The following is a 26,842-nucleotide window of genomic DNA, read 5'->3' as shown; positions in this document are numbered from 1 at the left end:
ATGGGCTAACTGTGACTTGATCCCATCATCCAGGCAATTCCAAGGGGTTTTAAGTGCTTGGAACTTTGGTCAAAGATCAACTACACAAATATATTCTTTTTTCTTTTTTTAAATATTTATTTATTTATTTAATGTAAGTACACTGTAGCTGTCTTCAGATACTCCAGAAGAGGGCATCAAATTTCGTTACAGATGGTTGTGAGCCACCATGTGGTTGCTGGGATTTGAACTCAGGACCTTTGGAAGAGCAGTCAGCGTTCTTAACCACTGAGCCATCTCACCAGACCACAAATATATTCTTAATACACCATACCCACATAAAGGATACCTGAACAAACTTTCCAGTGACTGTGTTGTTCTAAAATAGTGCTGGGTACACAAAGAATTCTCCTAACCAGACCCCAAGTCTTATTCCCATAAGTATCATATGCATGAGATCAGTGAAGTCAGCTATGCGCTGCTTAGCTGCTTAGCTCTAGGAACAAAATGGGTACAGGCCATGATGTGAAGAGAGACACACTCCTGACTACAGTTACAGGGAGTTACCAGTCAACTAATGGACTTCTGAGCTATGGACTCTGTAGGGTCACAAGTGAATACAGAGTAAATAGGACCTCTGGCAAGAACTGGTGTGTGATTCCACAGATGAGGAGAGAACCCAATAAACAAAGGCAGAGTTGAGGAAAATAGGCTTGTGGTAAGGAGGTGAAGAGCTGCTGTAAAGATAGACTTGGAGTATGCACAGCCCTCTTGTCAAAGGATGTGTTGCTGGCATCAGTGATGTAAGCAGGAAGCACGAGGTAGATTACATTTATTTTGAAGGAAGATTCCAGAAATAGTAGATGGGCTGGAGAAAGAAAACCTTCACCACCAGCTCTTCCCTAGTCTGCTACATTAACATCTTGTTCTCCTGGGCTCCACTCAATCCAATCTAGACCCAATGGGCAGTGTCTTCATTGGGGTTTTCTGCTGTGAACAGGCACCATGACCAAGGCAACTCTTATAAAGGATAACATTTAACTGGGGGCTGACACCAGTTCAGAGGTTCAGTCCACTATAATCAAGGCGGGGATACGGCAGTGTCCAGGCAAGCGTGGTGCAGGAGGAGCTAAGAGTTCCACATCTTCATCTGAAGGCAGCTAGGAGGAGACTAGCTTCCAGGCAGCTAGGATGAGGGCTGTAAAGCCCATGCCCACTGTGACACACCTCATTTCATGGGCCAAACATATTCAAATCACAACAGTCAGGTTATTGTTTTAAAATGAAAATGATATTTGTGGGGGTTGGGGTGTAGTGGGAATTTTGGTTGCTTTAAACACAGAAATGTTACAGAAATATGTTTTTGTTTTAATCCCAGGTATGGGCTAGGGGGGTCGTGTTAGATTGTCTACAGCAGCAGATTATGATTTGCCTCATGCTCTAGCAGGAGCCTGATTTTGCCAGCTGCAATATTTGCAAGTGTATGATTTTGGAATTCTGGGGACTCGAGAGGGTGTCAAAATGCAAGTGCCCTAAGAGTGGTGTGGCAGCAGCAGCTGCTATCGCCCCTGCGGCTACTGCTACCATTGCTGGTTGCTGGTTGCTGGTTGCTGGTTGCTGGTTGCTGGTTGCTGGTTGCTGGTTGCAACTATCCTGAAGACAATGAAGATTGTAGTGGCTATTCCTGGTTGTCAACTTGACTATATTTGGAATGAATTACAATCCAGAGTTGGAAGGCTCACCAGTGACCCTAATCTGGAGACTGGGAAATAGAAGTTTCTGATCTGGATCTTGGTATGGAGATCTCCAAATTCAAGGTCATCTGGGATTAAAGGTGTGGTGGCACACACCTTTAATCTGGGCTACACCTTCTGCTGGAGACCATATAAGGACATTGGAAGAAGGGAGTCTGGTTCTTCCTCTTTTGCCTGCTTGCAGGGTGGGCCTAAGCAACTGCTAGATCCTTGGACTTCCATTCACAGCTACTACTGAACCATTGTTGGGAATTGGACTGCAGACTGTAAGTCATCAATAAATTCCTTTACTATATAGAGACTATCCGAAAGTTCTATGACTCTAGAGAACCCTAACTAATACAAAGATCAAAACTACCCCAAGGAACTTGATGCTTCTAATCAGCAGGAGGTAGTCTAATGATACTGATGCCCTCTTTCTCCTCTAGTCTTCTTTCTCTCCTACCTAGTGTTGGGGGTGGAAGGGAGAAGGGTGGAGAAGGGTGATAGGAAAAGGAACCCATAAAACATCCAAAAGTCCAGCTGCTAGTGGGAGCGGTGGCCGGAGAGATCTCTCAGTGGTTAAGGGCACTTGTTGCTTTTGCCAAGAACCCAGGTTCAAGTCCCAGCATCCAGGTGGTGGCTCACAACCATCCATAGCTCTAGTATAGAGGATTTGATGCTGCCTTCTGACCCCTGTGGGCACCAGATATGCACATGGTGCATATATGTGCATACAAGCATGTAAAATATTCATATACATCAAGTAAATCTTTAAAAAAATTAATATGTACCCACAGAGAAGTGTAGTCTTCACCCCTCATCAAAGAAACTTCTGTTTGCAACAGTTGGATGTCATTACAGAAAACAACAACCAATCAATATGCAGAGTTGGGGAACCCGGTCCCAGTGGATACATCTACAAAATACTTCTACACCTATGGCCCAGGGAGCATTGCAGAAGGGGTGGTGGTGGTTGAAATACTGTAGGAGCCATAGAATTGGGGCCTTTGCTCTAAGATTGTTTTCTAGTAACATCAGAAGAACACTCATAAAGTCTCAACAACTTGGCCACCCAAATATGAGCTGAGTAAGGAGGAAGCCAATCCCAGGAAAAAGCCAGCAGGACCTCAACACTACATAAAGAATTACAGGCAACTGAGTGAATGTGGGAGCAGGAACGGTGGCCCTCCTCAGGGAAGAAATGGCCAGCTCCAGTGCCAAATGGTCAGCTCTAAAACCACACATACAAGTAACATTATATGAATTCAACTGGTTATATTTTGGAATACATATATATATATATAGTTGGCATGCAGTAACAATTAACTTTAAAAAAAAGAGGCCATAAGTTTGAAGGAGAGTGGGAAGAGGATTACGGGAGGGCTTTTGAGGAGGAAAGGAGAGAAATGTTATATTTAAAATATAATATCAAGAGCCGGGCATGGTGGCACATGACTTAAATCCCAGCACTCAGGAGGCAGAGGCAGGTGGATTTCTGAGTTCGAGGCCAGCCTGGTCTACAAAGTGAGTTCCAGGACAGCCAGGGCTATACAGAGAAACCCTGTCTCGAAAAACCAAAATAATAATAATAATAATAATAATAATAATATCAAAAATTAAAACGTGGAAAAAGATCAATGTAAATGTGACCATGTAACTTCCTTGCTATCACCCCATGATAGCTTCTCAAAGTCCCCAAGTTTTCCACAAAGCTTGCAGGCCCTGACATGAGGTGGCCTCTACCCATCTCTCCTGCCTGAATTCATGTCCTCCATTTCTACCTCATTGTGCTCCTACCTCTCAGTTCAGGTTTCATCTTAAAAGTCTCCTCAAGGGGCAGTGAGGTGGCTCAGCTGGTAACGGTGCCTGCCTTGCAAACATGGGACCAGAGCTGGCAGGAGGAGAGAATCTACTCCATCAAATTGTCCTCTGGCTTCCACAAGTATGCGTATGTGGCCTTATGCACACATGTGCATGAGCATAATACATACATACATACATACATACATACATACATACATGCATACATACACACACATTTGAATAACAAAGTTTATAAAAGTTACCTCAGGAAAATCTAAATGCTCTGCCTACAATAGCTGAGGATATGGATCAGTGGTAGAATATTTGCCGAGGAATGGGCTACAGCTCTTTGTCTGATCTCCAGCACCGTAACTGAAGGGACCCGCATACAGTGCTCCCTCTTGAACCCTGGGTTAGGCACAAACCACACGCAAACACCTATTTTCATAGAGATCCTTTATTAAGCAGGGAAAAAGTGACTGTTTTCTGCTCAGGCAGAGAGCAGCAGCAAATGACCTTGTAGGTGTGGTTTTTTGTTGTTGTTGTTTTTTTGTTTTTTTGTTTTTTTTTTTTTTTTTTTTTTTGAGAGGAAAAAGAGGGGAATGTGTGTTAGAATGGCTAGGATGCGGTGGTTGTGTTTTGGTCGATCATGTTAATTAGGGTAGGCCAAGTGGGGATTTGACTGTTGTAGTGGCTATTCCTGGCTGTCAACTTGACTATATCTGGAATGAACTACAATCCAGAATTGGAAGGCTCACCAGTGACCCTAATCTGGAGCTGGGTGATACAAGTTTCTGACCTGGATCTTGGTATGGAGATTTTGAGGCATAGTGGCTATGGATTCCAGAAGATTAAGACGGGGAAATCTCAGAGTTCAAAGTCATTTGGGATTAAAGGTGTGGTGGCACACCCTCCCCCTCCCCCTCCCCCTCTCCCCCTCCCTCCTCAGGAGGAGGCCAAATAAGGGAATAGACCTTGGTGGCTAGCTTTAGGAATATAACCCTATTTGTTTGTTTGTTTATTAGCAAGGCAGAGAGAATGGGGAGAAGGGCAAGGCCTGCCAGACCTGTGCTTACTAAGCTTGGGCCTGCTAGAGCCCTTTAACAATACAGTAAAGCTTCCTGTGGTGGTATATGCCTTTAGTCCCAGCCCTCAGGAGGAGATCTCTGTAAGTTCAAGGCCAGCCTGGTTTACATAGTGAATTCCAGGATAGCCAGGAGGACTACATAGGAAGATCCAGTCTCAAAATAAATACATAAAACTTGTTAAGTCTCTATTTGAGGTAGGTTGGTGGAATACAATTGAGATTTCAGCACTGGAGAGGCTGAGGGCATAATGGGATACTCTAACAAGCAAACAAATGTGATCCAACTATTTTGTACTGCTAATGAGAACCTATAAATTTAAATATTACTTTAGAACAAGAGTATAGCAAACACTTTGCCCAAAGGGCCAGATGGTAAAATATCATTGGCCCTGGGAGGAACAGGTCTCTTCCCTTTGTAACATGAAAGCAGCCAGACAATAGAAAAGCTACAGATGTGGCTATACTCTAACAATTAAACTTCGTGATATTGAAATTTTAATTTCATGTAATTTTCATTTCTCATGAAATATTGTCTTGATCCTTCGCTTCATCCCAGTTCAAAGTGTAAAAACCGTTCTTGGCTCCCGAATTGGCCAAAATCAGCTGCCTGGACAGCCCGGACCAGTGTTGGTAGTGTTTCAATTGCCGTTAATATCCAGGTTGATCAGACCAAGGTTTGCTTCCTTCCAGCCCTGGGAGCCACAACCAAGAAGGGGTGGAGCCTGCAGCCGCACAAAGACCCGCCCCGACCTAAGGGGCGGGGCGACGGCGAGGGGGCCGGCCGAGTGCCGGCTTCCGGCGGAAACGGGCGCGAGCAAGATGGCCACCACCAAGCGTGTGCTGTACGTGGGTGAGCAGGCGCGGGAGCTAGACTTAGTCGGAGCAATGTGGGAAAGGGGAGAGCAGCCGGGGCCTGTGGAGGGCTTGCTGGGCCTGAGGGTGTGAGCCCGAGATGGAAGGACCATTCCGGCGACCTTCGTAGTCCACTAAGCCACAGGAGCCCCGACGAGGGACGAGAATTATGGGCTTCCAAATCCCTCCCGCCCGTTCGTTTTACAAACATTCAGTGCGGAATGGCTGGGTCTCTGCCCTAAAGGAAGGAGTTACCAGACTATCTAGAAGAAAGTGGGAATAACCCACACACCCTAGCGTTGTTATAGGGACTGACAGTGGTGACAGGAACTTGGGTGAGGGCAAACTTTCCGTTGCCGGGATGCAGAAGTTGAGCAGGAGTTGGGTAAGGGATCAGAGCAGAGGCAAAGCTGTTCGCTGCACCGGAGCCGAAGCTCAAAGGCGTAAAAGAGCCTAACGCCTAGGGGCAGCTGGGTCATTTTTCGAGAAACTCAGGGAAATTGGGGAAAACAAAATGAAAGATATAAGAGAGATCAGCGAGAGTCGGATGATAACCCAGTGTACACTACCAAGGAGCTCTCATTTTATCTTGAGGGCAGTGACATTTAAGACTTTGAAGTCTAAGAACGGATGGATTCATTTCCACCTATATTTGGTTTGCGCGGTGGGGGCGGTTGGAGGAAGGGAGTTAAGGCAGAGAGGTCATTTACAAAGCTTTCGCAAGAGTTGGAGATCGATTCGAATCTGTTTGAAAGAAGATTGAAGAAAGGAACATAGTGCGGGTAGGCTGTAGAGAGAGATGTTTGTGTAAACAAAATGCTGGATGTAAATATCCCTCCTTTGCCTGTCATGCCAGTGACAGGCAGAGTCCCTGGTGTGCAGGGACCTTTGAGTGTGGAGGACAGCGGCTCAGAAGGCCCTTGGCTTATTTGCAGGTGGACTGGCAGAAGAGGTGGACGACAAGGTTCTCCATGCTGCGTTTATCCCTTTTGGAGACATCACAGATATTCAGATTCCTCTGGATTATGAAACAGGTGGGTCATTTGGGTGTCTTTAACGCTCATTACCCTTCAATAGGGAAAGAATTAAAGTCACATTCCAGTTCTAAACTTTCATTCTTAGACTAGTAGAGTTCTTGCCCACCGGTGATGTGAGGCTTTGCTTTCGATTCCCAGCATTAATCACACAGAGACACACAAAGAGAAGCAGAGCGGGAGAGAGGAGAGAGACAGGGTGGGAACAGCAAGATCTTTAAACTCTCTGAGTCTAGGGGATCTCCCCATCCCCTAAAAAACCAGTCCAGGAGTGGATGGCCATGGTGGCACATGCCTATAAGCCTAGCAATTCAGAGGCTGAAGCGGGAGGATTGCGTTTAAGGTCAGTCTGGGCTATAGCAGAAACACATGCAGAAATGGTCTGCTGACCTTCTGGTTGGCACTGTTGTGTGGGGGCTTTTTCTTAGATCAGAATTTGTCTCAGGATAAAACTGAATCTCCTTACAGATTTTAGAATCTATCTGTAGTTGATCAGATTATATATTTGGTTGACGGCTTTTTTTGCCTGTTTTTATTTTGTTTCTATTTCAAAATGATCTAAATTGTGTTGTCCAGGTTGGCCTCCGAACTGATGATCCTCTGTCTTAGCTTCCAAAGTAGTTAGCATAGTTTATTTGCTAAATAACTTACCTTGCCAGTTTACACTGCATGAGAAGTTGAAATTCAAAATGTAGCTTTTTTTTTCCCAAGATTCATTTATTATTATATCAAAGTACACTGTAGCTGTCTTCAGATGCACCAGAAGAGGGCGTCAGATCTCATTAGGGATGGTTGTGAGCCACCTTGTGGTTGCTGGGATTTGAACTTCGGAAGAACAGTCAGTGCTTTTAACCGCTGAGCCATCTCTCCAGCACCTCAATATGTAGCTTTATCTCTAGAAAATGTTTATTATTGCTTCAAGTATTAAGAGGAATCAAAGGGTGCGGGTCCTTCTTTGTAAATCATGAGTGGGTAGGCTTTCTGGTGTCTGGACATGGTATGGGGTGACTTCTTTGTGATTGTTCTTTTATATTCCCTTGCCTCACATAGCAATTACCTATATCTTTGTGTTTATTTCCTTTTTTTGCAGAAAAACACCGAGGATTTGCTTTTGTTGAGTTTGAGTTGGCAGAGGTGAGGCTTTCGTGCTTTGTTTAAGTCTTTGATTCCTACAGAGAAACAGTTCTCAACCCGTGGGGGTTGTATATCAGATATTTACATTATGATTCATAACAGTGGCAGAATTACAGTTATAAAATAGCAACTAAATAATTGTATGGCTTGAGGTCACCACAGCATGAGGAATTGTATTAAAGGGTTGAGAACCACTGCTATAGAGGAAGCTGGTTCCCATTTACTTAGGTTCCGAGTCCCAGGGTAATGCCTTCCGAGGTCCGGGAATGCTGTTTGAAGCAAGGCTTCCTAGTAGACTGACCTGTCAGTCACAGCTCAGAGCCAGTCAGACCCTGCCTGTCGTGCTCTGCAGGGCTCTTCCAGCTCTCTTCATAGAACATTCTTGCCTGGCAGTGCTGGTGATGATCTCTTACGCCTTCAACTAGAAAGAGATTGTGGTACTGTGAGCTCAAAAACTGCCCAGGAAGTGTTGTTGGTCACACACCCAACCTAGGCAGGAAGTACAGAGGTGACTTTGTCCTGTTTATTTTGCTACCAAGAGTGCATTTAGACACACGGGAAGTATTCCACTACAAGCCTAAACTTACACTTTGCATTTCCTTGGCAGGATGCTGCAGCAGCTATCGACAACATGGTATGGCTGGGGATCCTCATTCTAACTGAAGGTGCCTTTTGCCGGTACAGAGGGCCCTTGTTCAGATACTGGTATTCTGAATCTCTGAAGTGTCAGGGTTGGGTGGGGAGGTAAAGGTTGCCATCAAGTAAAAACATCCATTGTGGACTGGTCAGTAGTAAAATTAGTTCCCACCCAGCCGCCTCCCCATTTACTAGAGCACTTCCTGTTCATCCCGCTTGGCTTCTCTCTCACTGGCTGCCTCCCTATGTGATGGCAAACAGGAAGGGTTTCATGAAATATTAGACCAGTTGATAACAGAGAAGAGAAATTCAGGAAGAGTTAACCAAAGGCCATGCTACTGATGCAGGGGATTAGAATAGCTGGAAGAGTCCTTGGAAATGATAGCACACTTCAAGATCTGTGGCCTGCCTAAGACACTTATTTGTCGTCATGTCAGAGGTGAAGTACAAAGGTGTCATCCTGTTGCTAGGACTTTGCTGAAAAAAAAATCTATAAAATTAATCATCTCTGGTTACATATTTCCATTAGAAATTAGTACATAATTCTCATACTAAGAAATTTACACTTTTATGTTTTTCTGGTTTCATCATAAAATTCTAATAAGACTTTGGGGGGGGCACAAGGTTTTCACTGCTGACATAAGGTTTACATTAAGTGGCCTTTCCTGGTGCTGATATCTTGCTGAAGTTCTTTATTCATTATTCTCTACCACCCATTTTCCATGTATGCTATTTCAAAGCCAGTCTTGTTTTCAAAGGTGAACTCAGGGTCTACATACATTTTTCCCTATCGCTTGCATCCCTTGAGCTCAGAATTCCTCTTAGTAGTGCAGGTCTTTGGTGGTATTACAGGTCTGCAGCAGCTCCAGGGAGGAAGTACCTGTAGTTTTCTTCCTTGATACTGTTTGTGGTGAGATCATAGCTTTCATTGCTAACGGGCGGATCTGGGATTAAAAGGAAACACCAGTCAGGTCTCACAAGTAAATGAAAAGCTGCAGAGTTGTTTGTTTGAGACAGGGTTTCTCTGTATAACACTGGCTGTCCTCAAACTCTAAACCATCCTTGAACTCAGAGATGACCTGCCTCAGCCTCCTGAGTACAAGGATTACAGATGCATGCCACCACCACCTAGCTGCTGCCAGAGTTTTGTAACCTGACAGTTTAAGCAGCTGGATTTACAATCTTTTCAGAATGAATCTGAGCTCTTTGGACGGACGATTCGTGTCAATTTGGCCAAGCCAATGAGAATTAAAGAGGGCTCTTCTAGGCCAGGTGAGTGGGTACCCTAGAGTGCTCGTCAGGTCGTCTGGTTTGCCCTTCTCTATGTCTGTGTTCGGTGCTGCTTCTGGTGGATGATAGTGGGGGGGACAAGAGGGTGGTTCACACTGGTGAAGGGTATACATTACCTTTATCAGTGAACAGTAGCAAAGCCAAAGTAATTGTTCCTCTTATGAGAGAACCCTGTCTGGTCTCCTCCCAGTTTTCTTGGTACTCCATTTCTACAAAAGAGCTGAAGCCAGCAAAACCCTATCTCTGTCTTTAATATAGCCTTTTCCCTCAGTCCTGCTAAGAACAGGACCTCTAGGGAGTCTCAGTGGGACGTTGGTCTTGAGGATTCAGCAAGGGAACGTCTCTGGCCAAGAGGACCACAGATGATCAAGGCAGCCACCAGCAGAGGAGGAATAGTCTGAATTTCTTAACTTTTCTGTGTCCTTTCCTTCTAGTCTGGTCAGATGATGACTGGTTGAAGAAGTTTTCTGGGAAGACTCTAGAGGAGAATAAGGAAGAAGAAGGACCTGAGCCTCCCAAAGCTGAAGCCCAAGAGGTGAGGGTGAAAGGGGCGCTTCCCTTCAGGAGGCAGGCTGTGCTCGCCACTGTCCTGACAGGGGCTTGCAGATCCGAGCATTCGCCAAAGCGCGAGGGTGGATGGTGAGCTTAGAGCTTGGTGAGGGCGGTACTATGGGGTGAAGGGGCACAGCTTTGGGAGCTGTGTTTGTACTCCTCCACACCCACCAGGCAGCCCTCCTGTGTGGACGTCACAGGACAGGTAGTGTCACTTTCCTTTAACTGTGTGTGTTCTGGGTTTGCCTGGGGCAGTTTTGCCTGCCTGGCACATTTCCTGGTTCTCAGCTCATCTCCCTGACCACTGCTGCAGGCAGGACTTCACTTCGTGTGTACATGTAGCTTTTCTGTCCTCTCTCAGCTGACACGGCAGCCACCACTCTTGGCTGTCTGCAGCCCTCCTGTGCTGCACTGTCAGCTTTGATGGTCTCTGTTTCTGACACCGGACCTGAGTTGTTTCCGGCTGCAAGTCTCAGTGTGGCTTATTTGGCTTGGAGTGGATGCTCTCCCTTGTGTTGTCCTGCTGCGCTATTGATCTTTCTAGCCACACAATTACCTCAGCCAGAAGTTTGTATGCAGACCTAAAGTAGCACACACAGTGGAGTCCCTAGTCCCTTCTTTACAGTAGAACCAGTGCATCATCATACTCTGGTGCTTTTCCTGACAGCCTTCCTAGTACTGTATGGGATCTGTGTCTAGCCTTGCCTTTGGTTTGGAAATTTTCAGTTGTTTGTGGCTACAGTCTTGAATCTTCCGGTCCTTTCCCAAGGAAGGTAGAGTATCTCACACTCAGAGCATTTCACTACCCTGTCATCTCAAGGTGTAAGAACCCAGCAGGGCTTCCAGGTCCATCTTGCCCATCTTGCAGATGTCATTTCTGCTTTTCTAGTGTACTCCCTACTCCATGCTTAGTGAAATACTGTTTCCATGCACATGTTTGTTTTTACACAGGATACTTCTGTACTCATTGCCTTCTTCTAGTAATAAGTTTAATGAGCTGAGGCTCATTAAATGTATATATACTGTATATAATATATATAGTATGCACAGTATATAATATATATAATATATATCTAACTGCATAGACTTGAAGGAAGAAAGTAGCTTCAGGTCTTACTCATCTCTACCCTCAAGACCCTGCGCAACACAGCAAGAACAGTATTGTTGCTGCTGTGGTATTGCTAGTACCAATGTAAACAGCAGTAGTTAGAGTATCCACATTATTCCATGTGCTTGATCAGCTGAGCCAAAACAAATGGGATGTTTGTGTTCCATATCTGCTTTCCTCTGCTTTAATGTCCCCTATTTAAGTACAAAGCAGGTCTCAGCCTCTTGTCCTTTGAGCATTTGGACCACATCAGAAGGGCTTCCCCGTGCTTTCAGAGTAAGCCTATGACAGTGACGATTGTGTGTATGGGAAAGAGGTACTGGCGTGTGAGTGTGTCCACTAGATGTAGTAAGGTATATGACTTGACCTAGGCACGGAAGATGAGGTGGGTTGAGTATTCTGACCCAACGAGCTGCAGGACAAGGAAGGTGAGCAGGCATGTCTGAGGGTGAGCGTGGAGAGATATGTCTATGGTTAGTGGTCCTGTTTTATAGGGCTGAGTGAGGTTTCCTGTCACTGGGTGTCCAGCTGAGTATTGTAGCCATAGTTCCTGCCTCCTACAGCCCTATCAGGGCCCAAGACCTTCACTGTCAACATCTGTGTTCAGGCTGTTTGATGGCGCTGTGTTGTGAAGATATGTTCGGAAGATTTCTTATGCACCTCCTTAGGGAGTTAGGGGTCCTCTAACCAGCATTTTACTTCTGCACCTAGGGAGAGCCCACTGCAAAGAAAGCCCGGTCAAATCCTCAGGTGTACATGGACATCAAGATTGGGAACAAGCCAGCAGGCCGCATTCAGATGCTCCTACGGTCTGATGTTGTGCCCATGACTGCAGGTAAGCAGAACCCAGTGCTCAGGCTGCCACCAAGCTGATGGCTGAGCAGTCTCCCAAGGTTCCTGCTGCCTCAGCTCTTAGACCTTTGGCATGGTTTCTGACCTGAATTAACTTGTGGCATCTAAGATCCTCGGATATAGTAACAGAGGTCAGAGCAGACACTGAAGCTCGTTAATTGCTGGTTTATTATTTTTTAATAGTAGAGGTTTCTTTTTCTTTTTTTTTAAATAACATGGTAGGATTGCATTATTATGAATATTGTGAACATCATTTAAAAGAGTGTATCAAACACATTATCCCAACAATATTATATCTAGCTCTATGTTCCAGAAGTAACTAGTACTAATTTCTAGTTCATTAAAATATTGACTTATTCTTTAATGTAAATTTTATTATTTTTACATTTATTTTAAGTAGTTATCACAAAATTTGCTTTGAAAAATCATTACTCCCCTATAATAATAGAGTTTAATAACTCCATTTCCTGCCCCAATGTCAGCACCATTTGCTGCACCTCAGAGGCAGCCAGTTTCATTTCTTAGCTGGTTCTTTTGGTTTTAACTTCCATACTGAGAGATAATAGCTTTATATTCATCCCCCCTTGTTAATGATACAGAAATTATTTTCAGTTTAGGCGTTATCTTTTGATTTACTGCTTCAGGAAAGGAATCATCTTTGCCTCCCTTCAACACCCCCACATCTTTCTTGGTAGTCACTTCAGTTAGGTCGCTTATGAGTACCTGTAATGTTAGCTCCAAGGAATTGGATACTGTCTCCTGGCATCCACTTTCACATGTATATACTCATATACAGACGCACCACATGTCCATTATTTAAAACAATTATTGTGGCCTGGTGTGGTGGAGCATTTGGAAGGCAGAGGCCAGAAAATCTCTTGAGTTCTAGGCCAGCCTGATCTACATACAGCCAGCACTATATAGTGAGACCTTGTGTCAAAAGCAAACAGATTGTTGTATATGTGTGTGTGTGCACGCATGTGCATGTCATGGCACATGGAGGTTAGAGGATAACTTTTTAGAGTTCCAGCAAAGACATGAAATGTTCATTCACACTAGTTAGGAAATTGATGGACACAGCAAAGAAACAACAAAGTTCAAGTTGATGAGCCAATGAGTTTATTGTGGTTACCTCAGGAGTATGGGTGGGTAGTTACAGAAGCAGAAATTGACTCAAAATCAGATGCTTCACCAAAGGCCCATAATGGCTCATGAAAGCTAGAAACCTTCAGGCGACTTGATAGTTAGAACGGGGTTTTCCAGGTAGCTCCATTTATCTGAAAGTGTCTCTCAGCAGTCCTTCCTGCAAGAGAGGATCCTATTGAATCTGCTCAGTTTCAGGAACTTCTTGATGCTTTTGACTTATTTACTTATTTGAGTTGATAAGGCGCTTCCCTGTAGGATAGAAAGTTTCACCTCTTTTTAGAACATCCTGAATCTTATTAAGCTTCCTTCCAAGATGAAAATTCATCTTGGAAGAAAGTACCACTCAACTGTCAGTTCTGTCCTTTGATTCTGTGGTTCAGACGCAGGCACCAGCCTTGCACAGTAAGTGCCTAAGTGCCTTTACTTGCTTAGCTGTCTTACTGGCTCTGAATTTTCTTTTTTCTCTTTTAAAAAAAAATTTTTTTTTATCAACACATTAGTGTGGTTTGGGGATGCAACAGAAATAGAATGCACATGTACACTTAATCTGAGTGTCATATGGTTATTTAGTATGTCAGTATCATGGCAGCTTAAGGAGCACGCAGTGAGAATATATAATATGATCAGCCCTCTCTATCCATGGTCCACATCTGTGAATTTAACCAATCACATAGCAGAAATACCTATGGGTCAGTCAGATGGCTCAGCAGGTTAAAGTCCACGCTGCTAAGCATGAAAACCTGAGGAGAGACTTAGGGCCCATACGATAGAAGGAGAGAACCATGCCCTGTAAGTTTTCCTCAGACCTATATACACCTGCACACATACATGCACATACATGATAAATAAATATGTAATAGAGATTTTTAAATATATTTGAGGAGAACATTGTGTCTCTACTAAGTATGTGTGTGTATTGTTCTCTTGTCATTACATACCCTAGATAATAGATATAACAACTGTTTATGGAGTATTTATATTGTATTGTGTATCATAGATAATATAGAGATGGTAAAAAAGATACAGGATCCAAGAGGGTTCTGGGAACCATCCCCATGTGGGTGGATACCCAGGAGCAGCTGTGCAAAACTGAACAAGTAAAACATGTTTCCTAATTTATTTTTCTCCCTTTTATACTCGCCCCCCCCTTGTATAATTTTGGTTTGGAAGCTAGATTGTCTTTAACCTCAGCACCTTTTCCTTTTCAACACCAGAGAACTTCCGCTGCCTGTGCACCCATGAAAAGGGCTTTGGCTTCAAGGGAAGCAGCTTCCACCGCATCATCCCCCAGTTCATGTGCCAGGGCGGTGATTTCACAAACCACAATGGCACAGGGGGCAAGTCCATCTATGGAAAGAAGTTTGATGATGAAAACTTCATCCTTAAACACACAGGACCAGGTAAGCACTGATTCTGGTGTGGTGAGTTAGGCAGAGCCAGGGCAAATAGCCGTGACTGCTGGGCTGAGCTGCCTGCCTCCCTCCAATCTTGTACTCTTCCCCCACCTTCATTCCACAAGTTGATGTTCCCTGCTAGGGTAGAGGTTGTGGTTATCCCTGCAAGCTCCCTTGTGCCCTCAGCCTCGTGTCCCCTCTATACCCTCAGTCCCAAAGATCATAGTCTGTGCCTGTTCTTCTGAGGTCTCCATAGTGATCTGAGGTCTTGCCTCCTGCCACAGATGTATGCTCTGAGTCCCTCCTATTACAGAGGCCGTCTATCCCTCATGGACTGGATGGAGTTTGTCCCTCTGCCACTTAGGATCTTCATGTCTCCTGCTAGCTCCCTTTGACCTATAAACTGTGTTTCCCCTGTTCAGCTAGTTTGGTCCATCAGTGTTCAAGCATGCAATCTCAATCTTAAAAAAAAAAAACAACCAAAAACCATCTTTGGACTCTTGTTCCTTCCTCCAGCTGTCATCTTGACTCTCTAATCTACTTTTTAGCAAAACTTTTAGAAAAAATGTACAAACTCACCTCCTTCATCCTTTCTAAGCCCTTCTATCTAGACTTTTAGCCCCAGCTGGCCACACAAACCTTTCTTGCTAAAGAAAGATACTAACCATCTTTTTTGCCAGTAGCCAGTTTTCCGCCTCAGCTTATTCCACCCGGGTTACATCCTGTGCTGTCAGCGCTGTGCTTCTCGTCTCTCTGCGCCGGCAGGCGGCTCTTCCATCCTCAGTGGCTTCATCTGCTTTGCCGCCTTTCTGTCCTGCTGCTTCCTCCTTGCTCCATTACTGAGCATGATGAGGGTCAGAGATCAGTTCACTTCTCCATAGAAACCTGTTCACTGTGCCTGTTCTTCCTGTAAGTTTGTGCTAGACTGAAGTACGGGGCCAACAAGTTTTCCTGCCTGCCTTATCTTAAAAGAATGTCCTGACACACTTTCACAAGAGTTATTCCAGCGTGTGCCGCACTCAGATGCAGCAGTTAGAAATAAGACAGGCTGTCGCTGGCAATTTGGATACCACAGTCGGTATTGCTGGTGCTGACATACATAATTTTGTGAAATGATGCATGGGATTCCATTGGTTTACATTATAGTGTTAACTCTTGAGTTACTTGTTTTGGTTTGTTTTTGAGACAGGGTCTCACACTCTGTAACCATAGCTGACCTGGAACCTGCCATAGAGACAGGGCTGGCCTGGCAATCACCGAGATCCACCTGCCTGAGGCCCCCAAGTACTGAGATTGAAGGTGTACACCACTATACCTGGTTTGCTTTTTGAAACTGGGTCTTAGAGTGTGGCTCAAGCTAGCACGGACCTCTGGATACCCATGAGTGCTGAGGTTACAGGCATGGACTGCTGCCTACGGCTCCCTAGAAGATTTCACTACGCTTAAAGCTTGCCGTTTGTGAAATAGAGTAGACTTGGGGCTTCAGGAACTAGAGAGGTGGCTCAGTGGTTAAGAGCACTTGCTGCTCTTGCAGAGGGCCCTCAGACTTCACAAGTTAAAATGGCTCTCCTTCAACTCCCTTTATGTATGAGTTTCAGTAGATAACTGTTCACTACTTTTGCCTGATCAGGGGTTGGAGCTCATCTTGGATTCATTTCCCCTGTCACCCATAGTTGTGCCCTGTCTCTAGTTCATCTCCTGGCCCAGCTTCCCTCCTTCCCTCCATGTGACTGTCTTAAGCGTCTCCCCAGCACAGATGTCCCTGCATCTTAGTTGTCATAGCACAGTATCCTTTATAAGAGATGTCCTTATCATTTGGGTTGGTTGCTTATACTAAGTATTAAGTGGGGGTCCATGCAGCACAGTTGGACTGGAGATCAGAGGACACTTTGAGGAGACAACTCTTTCCTCTACCATAGGTTCTGGAACTGAAATGCAGGTTGTCGGGCTTCTACAGCAAGCACCTTTCTCTGTGGACCCATCTCCCCAGCTCATACACTTATACTTTTTTTGTTGTTGTTTTTGTTTTTTCAAGACAGGGTTTCTCTGTGTAGCCCTGTAGACCAGGCTGGCCTCGAACTCAGAAATCCACCTGCCTCTGCCTCCCAAGTGCTGGGATTAAAGGCATGTGCCACCACGCCTGGCTCACTTACACTTTAAATAAATATTTTGCTCATCGGTGTTTCAAGAGTTAATGGGCCTGGTTACAAAGTAGACTGCAATTCATTGTTATAAATGAAAAGACAAATGAATGTGAAGGAAAAAACAAAACAAACAAAAAAACAGAAACAGCCTACTCATCCTTTTTCTGTAGTGAGGGAAAGACAAGGTGCTGTGTCTGTTAGGACCCTTTCGTGGCCTGAGCCAGTAAGCAGAAGCACCATCAGCCGGCAGCACGGCAGCATCATGGGCTGGGGCAGTGTGAAGGAGCTGACAAATTTATTTTCTCCCAGGCCTCCTCTCTATGGCCAATTCTGGCCCGAACACCAATGGCTCCCAGTTCTTCCTGACCTGTGATAAGACAGATTGGCTGGACGGCAAGCATGTGGTATTTGGGGAGATCACGGAAGGCCTGGATGTCTTGCGGCAGATTGAGGTGGGTGGTTGGAAGTGGCTTCCTGCCTGGACGTTGCGTGGGTGGGCACCTCAGCAGGAGAGTTGGGGAGGGCTCTCGATGCCCTGGACGGGGGCATTTAGAGCAGGTCCCTGAATGTCGGGAGAGGATGATGCTCTAGCGGCTCTTGCGCCTCTCACGCCCTGCCTCTCTCCTGATTTCTCTGTTCTGCCCACACAGGCTCAGGGCAGCAAGGACGGGAAGCCAAAGCAGAAGGTGATGATTGCCGACTGTGGAGAGTACATGTGAGGCTGTGCTCTCTGCTCCACCTCTGTAAGACAGGGGGAACAGCCTGGTCTCTGGGCCCTGTGCAGCAAGCTGTATATAACACAAGCCTTTCCTTGGGATCACCTGCCTTAGCAGCCGCTCATCTGCAGTGCCCGGGCCTTCTTCAGTCCTAGCTGGGCCTGAAAGCCAGCATAGGCAGAGTGCTGCCACCACCTGTCCTGAACTGTCTGTAGCTGCTAGGTGGCTTCTTTGCTAAAATAAACTTTGTTTTTGTACTCTTGCCTCCTGCAAGGTCTTGAGAGTTGTCTGTTAGAGATCACATCCAAGGCCAGGCTGTCCCAAGTGGGGTGACATGTTTGGAAAGCTGCATTACCTTCCCTGTGGCTCTGTTTCCTTCCTTCCTGGGGCTAACTCCCTTACATGCCACGTCATCTTTATGCCTGCTATTTATATAGAAGTCAGCCTCCGTGAGCAGAAACCAGTCTTTGCACAGGCGTTTGAGGTGAGGGGACCGCCGTGCTTGGGCCTGTTTAAGAACCTGGCCAGGCCATGTATAAAGAGCTTAGCAGAGACTGTCAAGAAATTACGAATTCCTGTGGCGGTGCCTGAAAAGTTGAGGTTGGGATGCAGCTGTGGAGGCTCAACTGGTTTAGAGGATCTGAGTGTCCATTCCTTCCTCTCCTTGTGCTCTGCCTAGATACCCACAGACACATACTGGACCCTGTATGTATGGAACACCATAACCAAAAACAATGTGAGGAAGGGCTTTACTTATTTGGCTTGTACTTCTACATCATAGTTCATTGCTGAGGGAAGTTAGTGCAGGAATTGAAGCAATAACCATGGACGAATGCTGCTTCTTACACAACCTGCTCAGGAATTGTACTGCCCACATTGGATTGGACTTTCCTCCATCACAAAAATGCCCCAGCCCGATGGAGGCAATTCCCTATTGGAGGGTCCCAGGTGTCAAGTCGATAACCAAGATTAGCTGTCACCAACCCTGCACAGATGAACCAAACCTCTGCCAGAGATCATCCAGATGGTGCAGTGGAGGTAGGTTGGAGCTTGGCCTGCTTATTGCCAGTGCCAATAGAGTCCTGAGAGGCCTACTGGGTTTAGCCTCAACTTGCTGAGGGTTTCAGGGAAGACAGCTTTGGAAGGTAGCTAGGGAGGGCTGCAGTTCTTGATAGACAGTCATAGTCCTCTTATGGGAAGACATGAGATGCTGGTTCTCTGCTGGGCAGGAGTCTAGCATAGCCCCGGAGCCGGGGCAAGAATGCTCAGTAGTACAGCTGTGTTTCCCCTCACACCTCTGCATGGACTGTGAGCACCTGAGGGGCAGTGCCTCTTATCTGAGGACTGCCTGGCTTTTCTTCTGGGGTCACCTTGTTCATGATACCTTTGCTCCAGCACCAAGACAGGGCACAACTTTTTCTGGCTAATGTCAAGGTGTGTGCCTGTGTGCCAGCCTATAGTAGCTGCACCAAGGCAGAATCAGGACTATGGATCAGGAAAACTTGGCATTTTCTTTAATGACAATGCCTGAATCCAGATGTTAAATCCACAATAGGTTTCTTTCATTAGCTGGCCTCTTGTGGCTGCCTATGGCCAGAGGTTTAGTGACTGAGATCCATAAATACACCAGAGTTGTTTTGTTTGTTTTGAAGGAAGATTATTATATATATACATGATCTTGATATATATCCCAGGCTGGCCTTGAACTCATGGTAATCCTGCCTCAGCCTCCCAAGTGCTAAAATTACAAATGTATATTACTATATCTGGCTTTTCCATGTCTTTTAAACTCTTCCCTAGAAATCCCATTTTGCACCTCCGAGAGACAGGCTATGGAGTGCTAGGGGGAGTTTGGTCATGTCTGCACACACCTAAATCTTCTGATGGATACCGAAGAGCCTGAGCTTCATCCTGTGCTCCAGATTCAAGTCAGGCTGGGTCAGTAATGTTCATGAATAGGTTGGTAATTGGACTTGTGTGCCAATCCCAAAGGATATAGATGCCCCTGGCTGCGTTGGGGAGTTTGGGGGATGAGAGATGGGCTACTGTGTGGGGACTGAGGTCACCAGGGTTATAACTAGGACCATCTTCCCAGCCTTGGCAAAAAGAGCAGAGAGGGCCAAGCCTGTGAAAGAGGGCTGAAGGTGGACATGGAGTTGAAAGCACTGCCTACCCTCTTTGTTGGTTTCCTGCCTTGGAAGAGGGGCCTGACTAGATAGATGGGGTGGCCACAGGCTGTTGGGCATGGCCTCAGTGGCAGCCACAGGCCTGGACTACCATGTTGCGCTCCCTGCGCAGGATGACATTATTGTTTCTGTCATAGTAGAGCAGAGAAATGGCACTCAGTTCAGTAGGCACACAGCACACCTTGGGGATGATATCTGGCTTCATCAGATGGACCTAGTGGGAGGGATGCGGGTAGCACATGATGAGCCTGGTGGTCCCAGTTCCCACCCACTCCCCTTCCAGTGCTCTGACTACCTGTCGCTAGGGCAGGCCCCGCCCTGTGCATTTGCCCCGCCCACAGCCCTCAAGACATAGCCCTGGCACCTGGCTTGGAGGTGCTCATACACAAGTCCCTAGGCACTCTTAGCCTTTGGTCCACGGTCATATCCACTTTGGAGACTCAGATAAGCTTGCTGGTCTCAGCACTGGGTACAATGGGGCACCCTCTGGGACCCCAGGTTAGTGTCATCTGTGGAAGGGACAGTCCAGAAATGTTCATGGGACAACATGGTCATGTTGTGCTGATCCTCTCAGCCATAAAATTACTTAGTTGCTATTTCATAACTAATTTTGCTACTGTTATAAAAGTGTAAATACCAAAAAAAAAAAAAAAAAAAAAAGTGTAAATACCTGATATATGACCAGACCCCCAAAGAAGTCATGACCCACAGGTTGAGAACTTCTACTCTAGTGTGTCATTTGACTCACTTGCCTATTAGGTAAACACAAGGCCAAGGGCCATGGGGTGTTAGGATTCCAGACAGAATGTTCTAGAAGGAAGTCTCAATACCAGAGTCTACAAGCACAAACATATGGGCAAAAGGTGGTTGTAGCTGCCTTCTGATAGCAACTTCTGTCATCACCGAGTGTCTCGGACTGCAGTTTATCGGCACTAAAACCTGGGACTGCAGGCAGCTAGGAAAGAAGTGAGGAACAGGCCGGGGAGGAGCCAGTTTCCCAAAGATCTGAGGTTTCCTGAGTCACCCAGCCAGGCATAATGGGTGAGCACATGTGAACTCCAGGCCAGATCTACCAGGATACACAGGACACACATGTCGGGTCCTGCAGGCCCAGTGGGTACCTATCTGTTGTGTGCTCGGATGTCTGTCCAGAGACATCCATGTGAGCAACACCACTGACTGACAGGCAGAAGCCAAAGGTCATGGCTGAGTCTGCAGAGAACGTTTCCTATGCCGTTGTTCTTTCCACCCTCATGCGGTCCAGCCCCTCAGGTCCCAAGAAAGGCACTGTGATACTGACCAGGGCCTGCATAGTGGCGTGGTTGGTGGAGTTCATGCAGGAGTTCAGGGGGTAGATGCACTCCCCAGCACAGTAATAGGCAGAGTAGCCCTGGGGGGCAATGACAGAGTCCTGTGGGTGGGAAAGGGGGGTCACATCAATGTCCTTCCATAGACCATCATCAGCATAGCACCTATCACCGGATGACCTGAGGCTGTGTACCCTCATCCCCTCACGCCCTCTCCTGTCTCCTCCACAGCTGCCCCTATGCCCCCTGCAGCAGCTGTAGCAGGAAGAGTTCACAGGCCCTGCCCACCCAGCCTCAGTTGCCCTGTTGGAGTGCTGACAGCTTACTGGGCAGAGCCATTTTCATGGCTTTTATACACATTAAAGGCACAGTAGCTCCACCCCCACCCTGGAGGCACCAGGGTCTGCAGGTAGCAGGCAGAGGAAAGGCAGACATTACCAGCCAGCCAAGGTCACGGAAACTGACGTAGAGCTCATGCCTGCGGCAAACCTCTCTGCCGCGGGAACCGTGGCCGTCATCTGTACGGACGAGAAGGCACAGTCTATTCAGAGGTCCTGCTCTACGGAGTTGCCATGGGTACTCGCAGTGGTGATGTGACAGGAGGCACATTTACAATGAAGGACAATAGGAAACTAAAGCACTGGAANCACAAGTTCCACTTCTGGATCCCTGCTCGTGCCGTGACCCAGCTCAACAGTCCTTCTGTGGCTCCATCATCACAGGCTATGGCTGTGTTCAGCAAGATCTCACCTTGCTGCCTGGGGGGCCTCCAGATGCTCCAGAGAACGCCCCAACAGGACCCTAGGGCACACAGAGCTTCCGCTTTCCTCTGCAGCCCACCCTCCCTGCCAGGCATACTCTGAGGGACAAGGGGCTCCAGTCAGACCTAGCTGAGGGACTGGAAGGTACTCCACTCTAAAGAAGGCCCCAGATCCCAGCCTTGCTCTCACCAAAGACTCCTAGGTGTTTGTCGGACTGCGGCAGCTGGTTGATTGGACTTCGCTGCTGCTTCTTCAGTGGTCTTGCTGTTCGAGGGGCCCGCACAGAACTCTGGCTGGCCCTGAAGAAACCGACCATGAAAGGCTGTCTGGAGCGTGGAGCTTGCCGTCCAAGCAGACCAGCCAGGCCAGGATCCATGCTGTGCCCTGGGAGGCAGAGACAACAGAGAGGGAGGTGGGGAACTTGACTTGTGGGTGGTGGCATGGCACCTGTGAACCTGTTTCCTCATCTGGAGACCAACCCAAGCACTCCAGCCAGCAGTCTGAGGTGGCAGGAACAGGGACCTCCATAGCCACAGGAATTCCTGCTAGTGACAGACTGACATAGACTTGGAGAACATTTGATATGTATCCAGGGGTTTGCCCATTAATTTCCTCAGTACATTCTCATGGTACCCCAAGTCATAGCCTACTACTCAGAGATTGCCAGAGTTCTCTGCCAGTAATGCTCAAGTGTAGGGGGCTTTCTTGGTCTGATGACCCAACACCCCGGTCCTTTCAGCCTGCACTTTCTGGTTCATGACACACCAGGTCATGGCAGCTTCTACAAGGACAAACCTTGGGCTTATCCTCCCAGCATGGCAAGCTTGCTCATCCAAGGGTAGGGCATTCACTGCCTCTCAGATGCCTACAACCAAAGCCCCAGGCAGAACCGGGACAGAAGTCAGAGCAGTCACAAAGTCGAGGGTTCAGTTCACATCCTGCTCATTCCAGTGCCAAGTGTGTGCTTGCTAGGCCAGCCAAGAGCTTCAAAGAAAGGGCTTCAGGGAGACAGACCAGAGCCCTGTCCATCAGGGAGACAGACCAGAGCCCTGTCCACAGGAAGAATGGAACCTATACAGGGGGATTTCATCCCAGAGCCACTAAGGACAGCAGATGCCTCCACACCAGCTCTGGCTTTGCTAGTGGACCCTGCCTGTGTCCCCTGTCCTTTCTAAAGGCAGAAGCACTCTATTACACTGGCGTGGTGGTCCAGCCTACAAACACTCAGAAGGTAAAGGCAGGAAGATAGAGGTGGGGGACAGGAAAGAGTTCAGTCATCTGTTACAACTGAGCTGAAAGCCAGCATAACCCACAGAAATTCTGCTTTTTGGAAAAAAAACAAAAAACAAAACAAAACACCAGATCTGGTTGCTAGTAGGTTGTCTCCACTATAAAGGATGGCCCCAAATCTATGTGTAGATGGGCAGGAGAGACTGGACTTTGGTAATAACCAATAAGAAAGGGAAGCAGAAAGGGAAACATTAGAGGAAGCAGAAGCAGATAGTGGTGGATGAATATGATCAGAACACATTGTATACATGTATAAAATCTTCAAAACGTATAAGTATAAAGCATCACTAAAAACCCAACAAAACAGTCAAAACAGTATAACAACCACAGAATCGGTCTCCCACGGCATGCAGCCCCTCACTTCAAGGAGAGGGCGCTGTTCACCTCCCATCAGCAGTCAAGTTCCCTTCTGGGGTCATAATAGGACTCAGAACCATTGCCCTTCTGCATGTGTGAGAGTCCTCACACCAAAGCCTGACTATGCTCACATTATATATCATTAACACAGCACCGTAGCTCAGCTGACTTGTCACAAGCACCAATGTGCACACATACATGGATGTGCACAGATAAACTCTCAGACACTGAGGTGGCTCAGAGGGAGAGTTCTTGCTTAGTGTGCTCAAGGCCCTGGATCCCACCGACAGTACTGGATGAAGTGTACAAGAACCCAAAGGGCTGAGGCCACAGCTCAGTGGTAGAGCGCCTGCCTAGTGAGTACGAGGCATTGGGTACAATCCCCAACACAAAACCACAATGAAACAAAACACACGCATACGTGCATGCACACTTGTCTGTTTACACGAAGTGCACTCTACCAGGCTCTTCCTTACACACTGAGGCCACAGCCACTGCCTGCTGCGGACTGTCTGCTCAGAGGTGAGCCCTTCATGAACCTGGGCTCCATAGCATATGCTCACCAACCACATGAAGGAAAAACTCATCAATTCAACCTTTGACCTATGATGTCACCTGCCACCAACAAATGTGGAAGCTGTGAGACTTGATCCCAGGAATGTGGCCAAGAGCTGTGGGGCAGGGGTTGGGGGTTGGCCACGGGAAGGTTGGGGTGCAGAGTGAAGATGGTGGGGAGCAGGGGCTGTGAGGAGCCAGAGTCTCAGGCACAGAGGTAGCGCTGGGGAGGGCACAGGACCACACACTGGGAGGACAGAGCAGCTGTGAGCAGGAAGGGCCTTGAAAGCCACAATATCTGACCCTACAAATGACCCAAGGGGCAGCCTTGGACCCAGGGCAGGCCTTGTGTCCCCGTTACTTTCTGAGAAGTCCCAGAGCCCTGACTGCTGGGGGACACAGAGGCCATCAGTGCTCCAGACTCAGTGGCATTTGTTTGTCTTTTGTGTAACTGGTCTCCCAGGCTCTTCTGGGCACACAGAGCAGCTTCAGAGCAGCCCTGGCTGAACTCCTCAAAGCCAGAGTGGGGGGCTGCTGTGACCAGAGTGGGGGGCTGGGGACATTTGGAGGCTCTCAAAGTAAGGTGGGCTGGACTGAGAGCCCATAGGTGCAGCTAAGCCAAGTTTCCCATTTTACAGGTTAGCAAATTAAGGCCCACTGAATATCCACTCCTCAGTGCCTGGAGCAAGCAGCTGCAGACAGCGACTCCCACCCTGCCCAGCACAAGGCAGAGGCCCCAGGNAGGCTGGGACAGAAGCTACGAGGGACTGGGGCTGCTCCTTCCAGANTTCTGTTTCTGAACGGCCTGGAGAAGCTGCTCCTTGCCCAGGCCGGAGTGCACCTGCCCTAGCAGCTCTGCTCCTTGTCCCCCATCATTAGATCGGACCCTAACATAGTGGGTACCAGGCTGCCCAGCTGTGGACAGAAACGCATGAGGGGGTGGTGAATGCTTTGTCAGGGCACGAGCATGTGCACACACACACATACACACACACAAACACACGCACACATGCGCACACAGTTCTCACTTTAGTTTCGAGCTCACAGATTCAGAATGACAGATCCCAGAACTGCCACACTGGGGTCAGGAAGTCANGCCAACAGGACTTCCAGAACAGAATGTCACTGTGGTACAGGCAACAGTGGACACTGCACTTCACTAGGTAAGAGTCTATCCATGCCATTGATTAGATTTGACTCCACCTGTGCTGAGCCCAGCTTCTTCCNTTACACACACTGGGACTGTTGGTGCACAGTGGGTCTTGCAGGGGGAGTGCCAGCACCAAGCATCTTCCTGAAGTCTGATCCCACGGGAAACACAGGGGCACATGGGAGCTCCCAGGAAGAAGTTGGGTGCAGGCAGGATTCTGGGAAACATTAAGAACAGAAANGAGGACCCAAGAAGACAATGCAGAGGGACAAGATGGAGGGCTCCTCCTCCCGATCAAAAATGCACAGGCCTGCATTTCGTGGCTGCGTGAAGTGGCACCAGGTGCACTCTGGGTAGGATGCCTTCCTGTCCCATGGCTTCCTCCATGTTTCNTGACCCTGTTATGAGGGCAGCACCGGTGTGGAGACCTCCCAGGGAACCCTCTGCAGCCTGGTATGTGACTGTCACAGAAAGTGGGAGAGGGGACCAGTGTTCTCAATGGTTAGGGACAGGACNCANAGGCTCAGGTCAGGGTTTTTAATTAAGGTCGCATGGCTCTCGATAGACACCATCTAGCAGCAGGAAGCCGGAGGAGCCAGTGTGGCACAGTGGTCAGGTGCTGCTAAGGATGTCGAGTTGTCACTAACGGGCAAATCAGCCCTGGAGGGCTCCTCAAGCATCCGTTTTAATCTGCTGCATGGGCTTGAGGTTGGGGCACACCTCAAACGAACANCCTGTGGTGGCCTTGATGTCATCTANCGACGAGCCCTCCCACAGCTCCACCAGCGTCAGCCCCTTTGTGTGGTTCACTTCAAACACCGCCTTCTCAGTGATGATGAGGTCCACGCAGCCCTTGCCGGTCAACGGCATGGTGCATTTCTTCAAGATTTTGGGCTGCTTTGTTTTGGTGCAGTGTTCCATGGTGACCACCACTCTGGTCTTTTCACTAGACACCAAGTCCATGGCCCCGCCCATGCCCTTCACCATCTTGCCTGGCACCATCCAGTTGGCCAGGTCGCCGAATTGAGAAACTTGCATGGCCCCGAGCATGGTCAGTTGGAGGTGTCCGCCACGGATCATGGCAAAAGACTCATCGCTGGCGAAGAAACAGCCCCCGGGAATCACCGTCACTGTCTGCTTGCCTGCGTTGATGACGTCGGCATCTACCTCATTTTTCAGAGGGAACGGGCCCAAGCCCAGTATCCCGTTTTCACTGTGCAGGTAGACGGTCATCTTGGGGCTGATGTAGTTGCTCGCCAAGACAGGGATCCCGATGCCCAGATTGGCATACATGCCGTCCTGGAACTCGAGAGCCGCCCGCTTGATGATGCGCATCCTGGAAGGGTCATCGTCTTTGCTCCCGGGCGCGGGCTGGCTGTCACGCGTGGTCAGGCGCTCGATGCGCTTCTCGAACTTCGGCCCCTTGATCACGCGGTCCACATAGATGTTGGGGATGTGGATGTCTTCCGGGGCGAAAGTACCCACGTCCACGATCTCCTCCACTTCCACCACCGAGATGTCCGCGGCCTTGCACATGGGCACATTGAAGTTGCGCGCGCTGCCCCTGAAGATCACGTTGCCCGAGCGGTCNGCCTTCCAGCCCTTGATCAAGGAGAAGTCAGCGCGGATAGCGTGCTCTAGCACGTAGAAGCGGCCCTGGAACTCTCGTACTTCCCGAGGCTCACTTAGAGTAATCAGGTGACCATCGGGCGCGTACCCGATTGGAGAGCCCCCTTCCTGCACCAGCGTTCCGTAGCCCGTGGGCGTGTAGAA

General features: G+C 47.8%; 2 protein-coding genes across 4 annotated transcripts; one reads left to right on the top strand and one right to left on the bottom strand.

The window, feature by feature from the left end:
* Positions 1-5,388: 5,388 nt before the first annotated feature.
* Positions 5,389-17,709, top strand: Ppie (peptidylprolyl isomerase E). 3 transcript variants are annotated; one of them, XM_021199740.1, is made up of 10 exons: positions 5,389-5,455; positions 6,393-6,491; positions 7,582-7,625; positions 8,233-8,259; positions 9,452-9,533; positions 9,986-10,086; positions 11,923-12,046; positions 14,424-14,609; positions 17,057-17,199; positions 17,398-17,709. In XM_021199740.1, the coding sequence occupies exons 1-10, from the start codon at positions 5,425-5,427 to the stop codon at positions 17,464-17,466; spliced, it is 906 nt and encodes a 301-aa protein (XP_021055399.1). In that variant the 5' UTR covers positions 5,389-5,424; the 3' UTR covers positions 17,467-17,709. The 3 variants fall into 3 exon arrangements, with proteins under 3 accessions (XP_021055399.1, XP_029396192.1, XP_029396191.1); XM_029540332.1 differs by having other exon boundaries at positions 5,426-5,447; positions 17,398-17,702; XM_029540331.1 differs by lacking the exons at positions 5,389-5,455; positions 6,393-6,491; positions 7,582-7,625; positions 8,233-8,259 and adding an exon at positions 8,281-8,303 and having other exon boundaries at positions 17,398-17,702.
* Positions 17,710-25,598: 7,889 nt separating this feature from the next.
* Oxct2 (3-oxoacid CoA-transferase 2) lies at positions 25,599-26,836 on the bottom strand. Its single transcript, XM_021199742.1, has one exon. The coding sequence runs from the start codon at positions 26,603-26,605 to the stop codon at positions 25,742-25,744; it is 864 nt and encodes a 287-aa protein (XP_021055401.1). The 5' UTR covers positions 26,606-26,836; the 3' UTR covers positions 25,599-25,741.
* Between the last annotated feature and the right edge of the window lie 6 nt (positions 26,837-26,842).

This window comes from Mus pahari, chromosome 6 (assembly GCF_900095145.1).
Source record: "Mus pahari chromosome 6, PAHARI_EIJ_v1.1, whole genome shotgun sequence".
In the NCBI taxonomy this organism is placed as follows: Eukaryota; Metazoa; Chordata; class Mammalia; order Rodentia; family Muridae; genus Mus; species Mus pahari.
Note: the sequence above shows the minus strand (reverse complement) of the source record. Positions and strands in the feature narration are given on the sequence as shown.

Bases quoted from the DNA above. Each gene is read 5' to 3' on its own strand.
- Ppie (XM_021199740.1), top strand. From the start codon at position 5,425: ATGGCCACCACCAAGCGTGTGCTGTACGTGG. The intron at 9,534-9,985 runs GTGAGTGGGTAC...CTTTCCTTCTAG, and splicing joins AGAGGGCTCTTCTAGGCCAG to TCTGGTCAGATGATGACTGG. The intron at 12,047-14,423 runs GTAAGCAGAACC...TTTCAACACCAG, and splicing joins TGTTGTGCCCATGACTGCAG to AGAACTTCCGCTGCCTGTGC.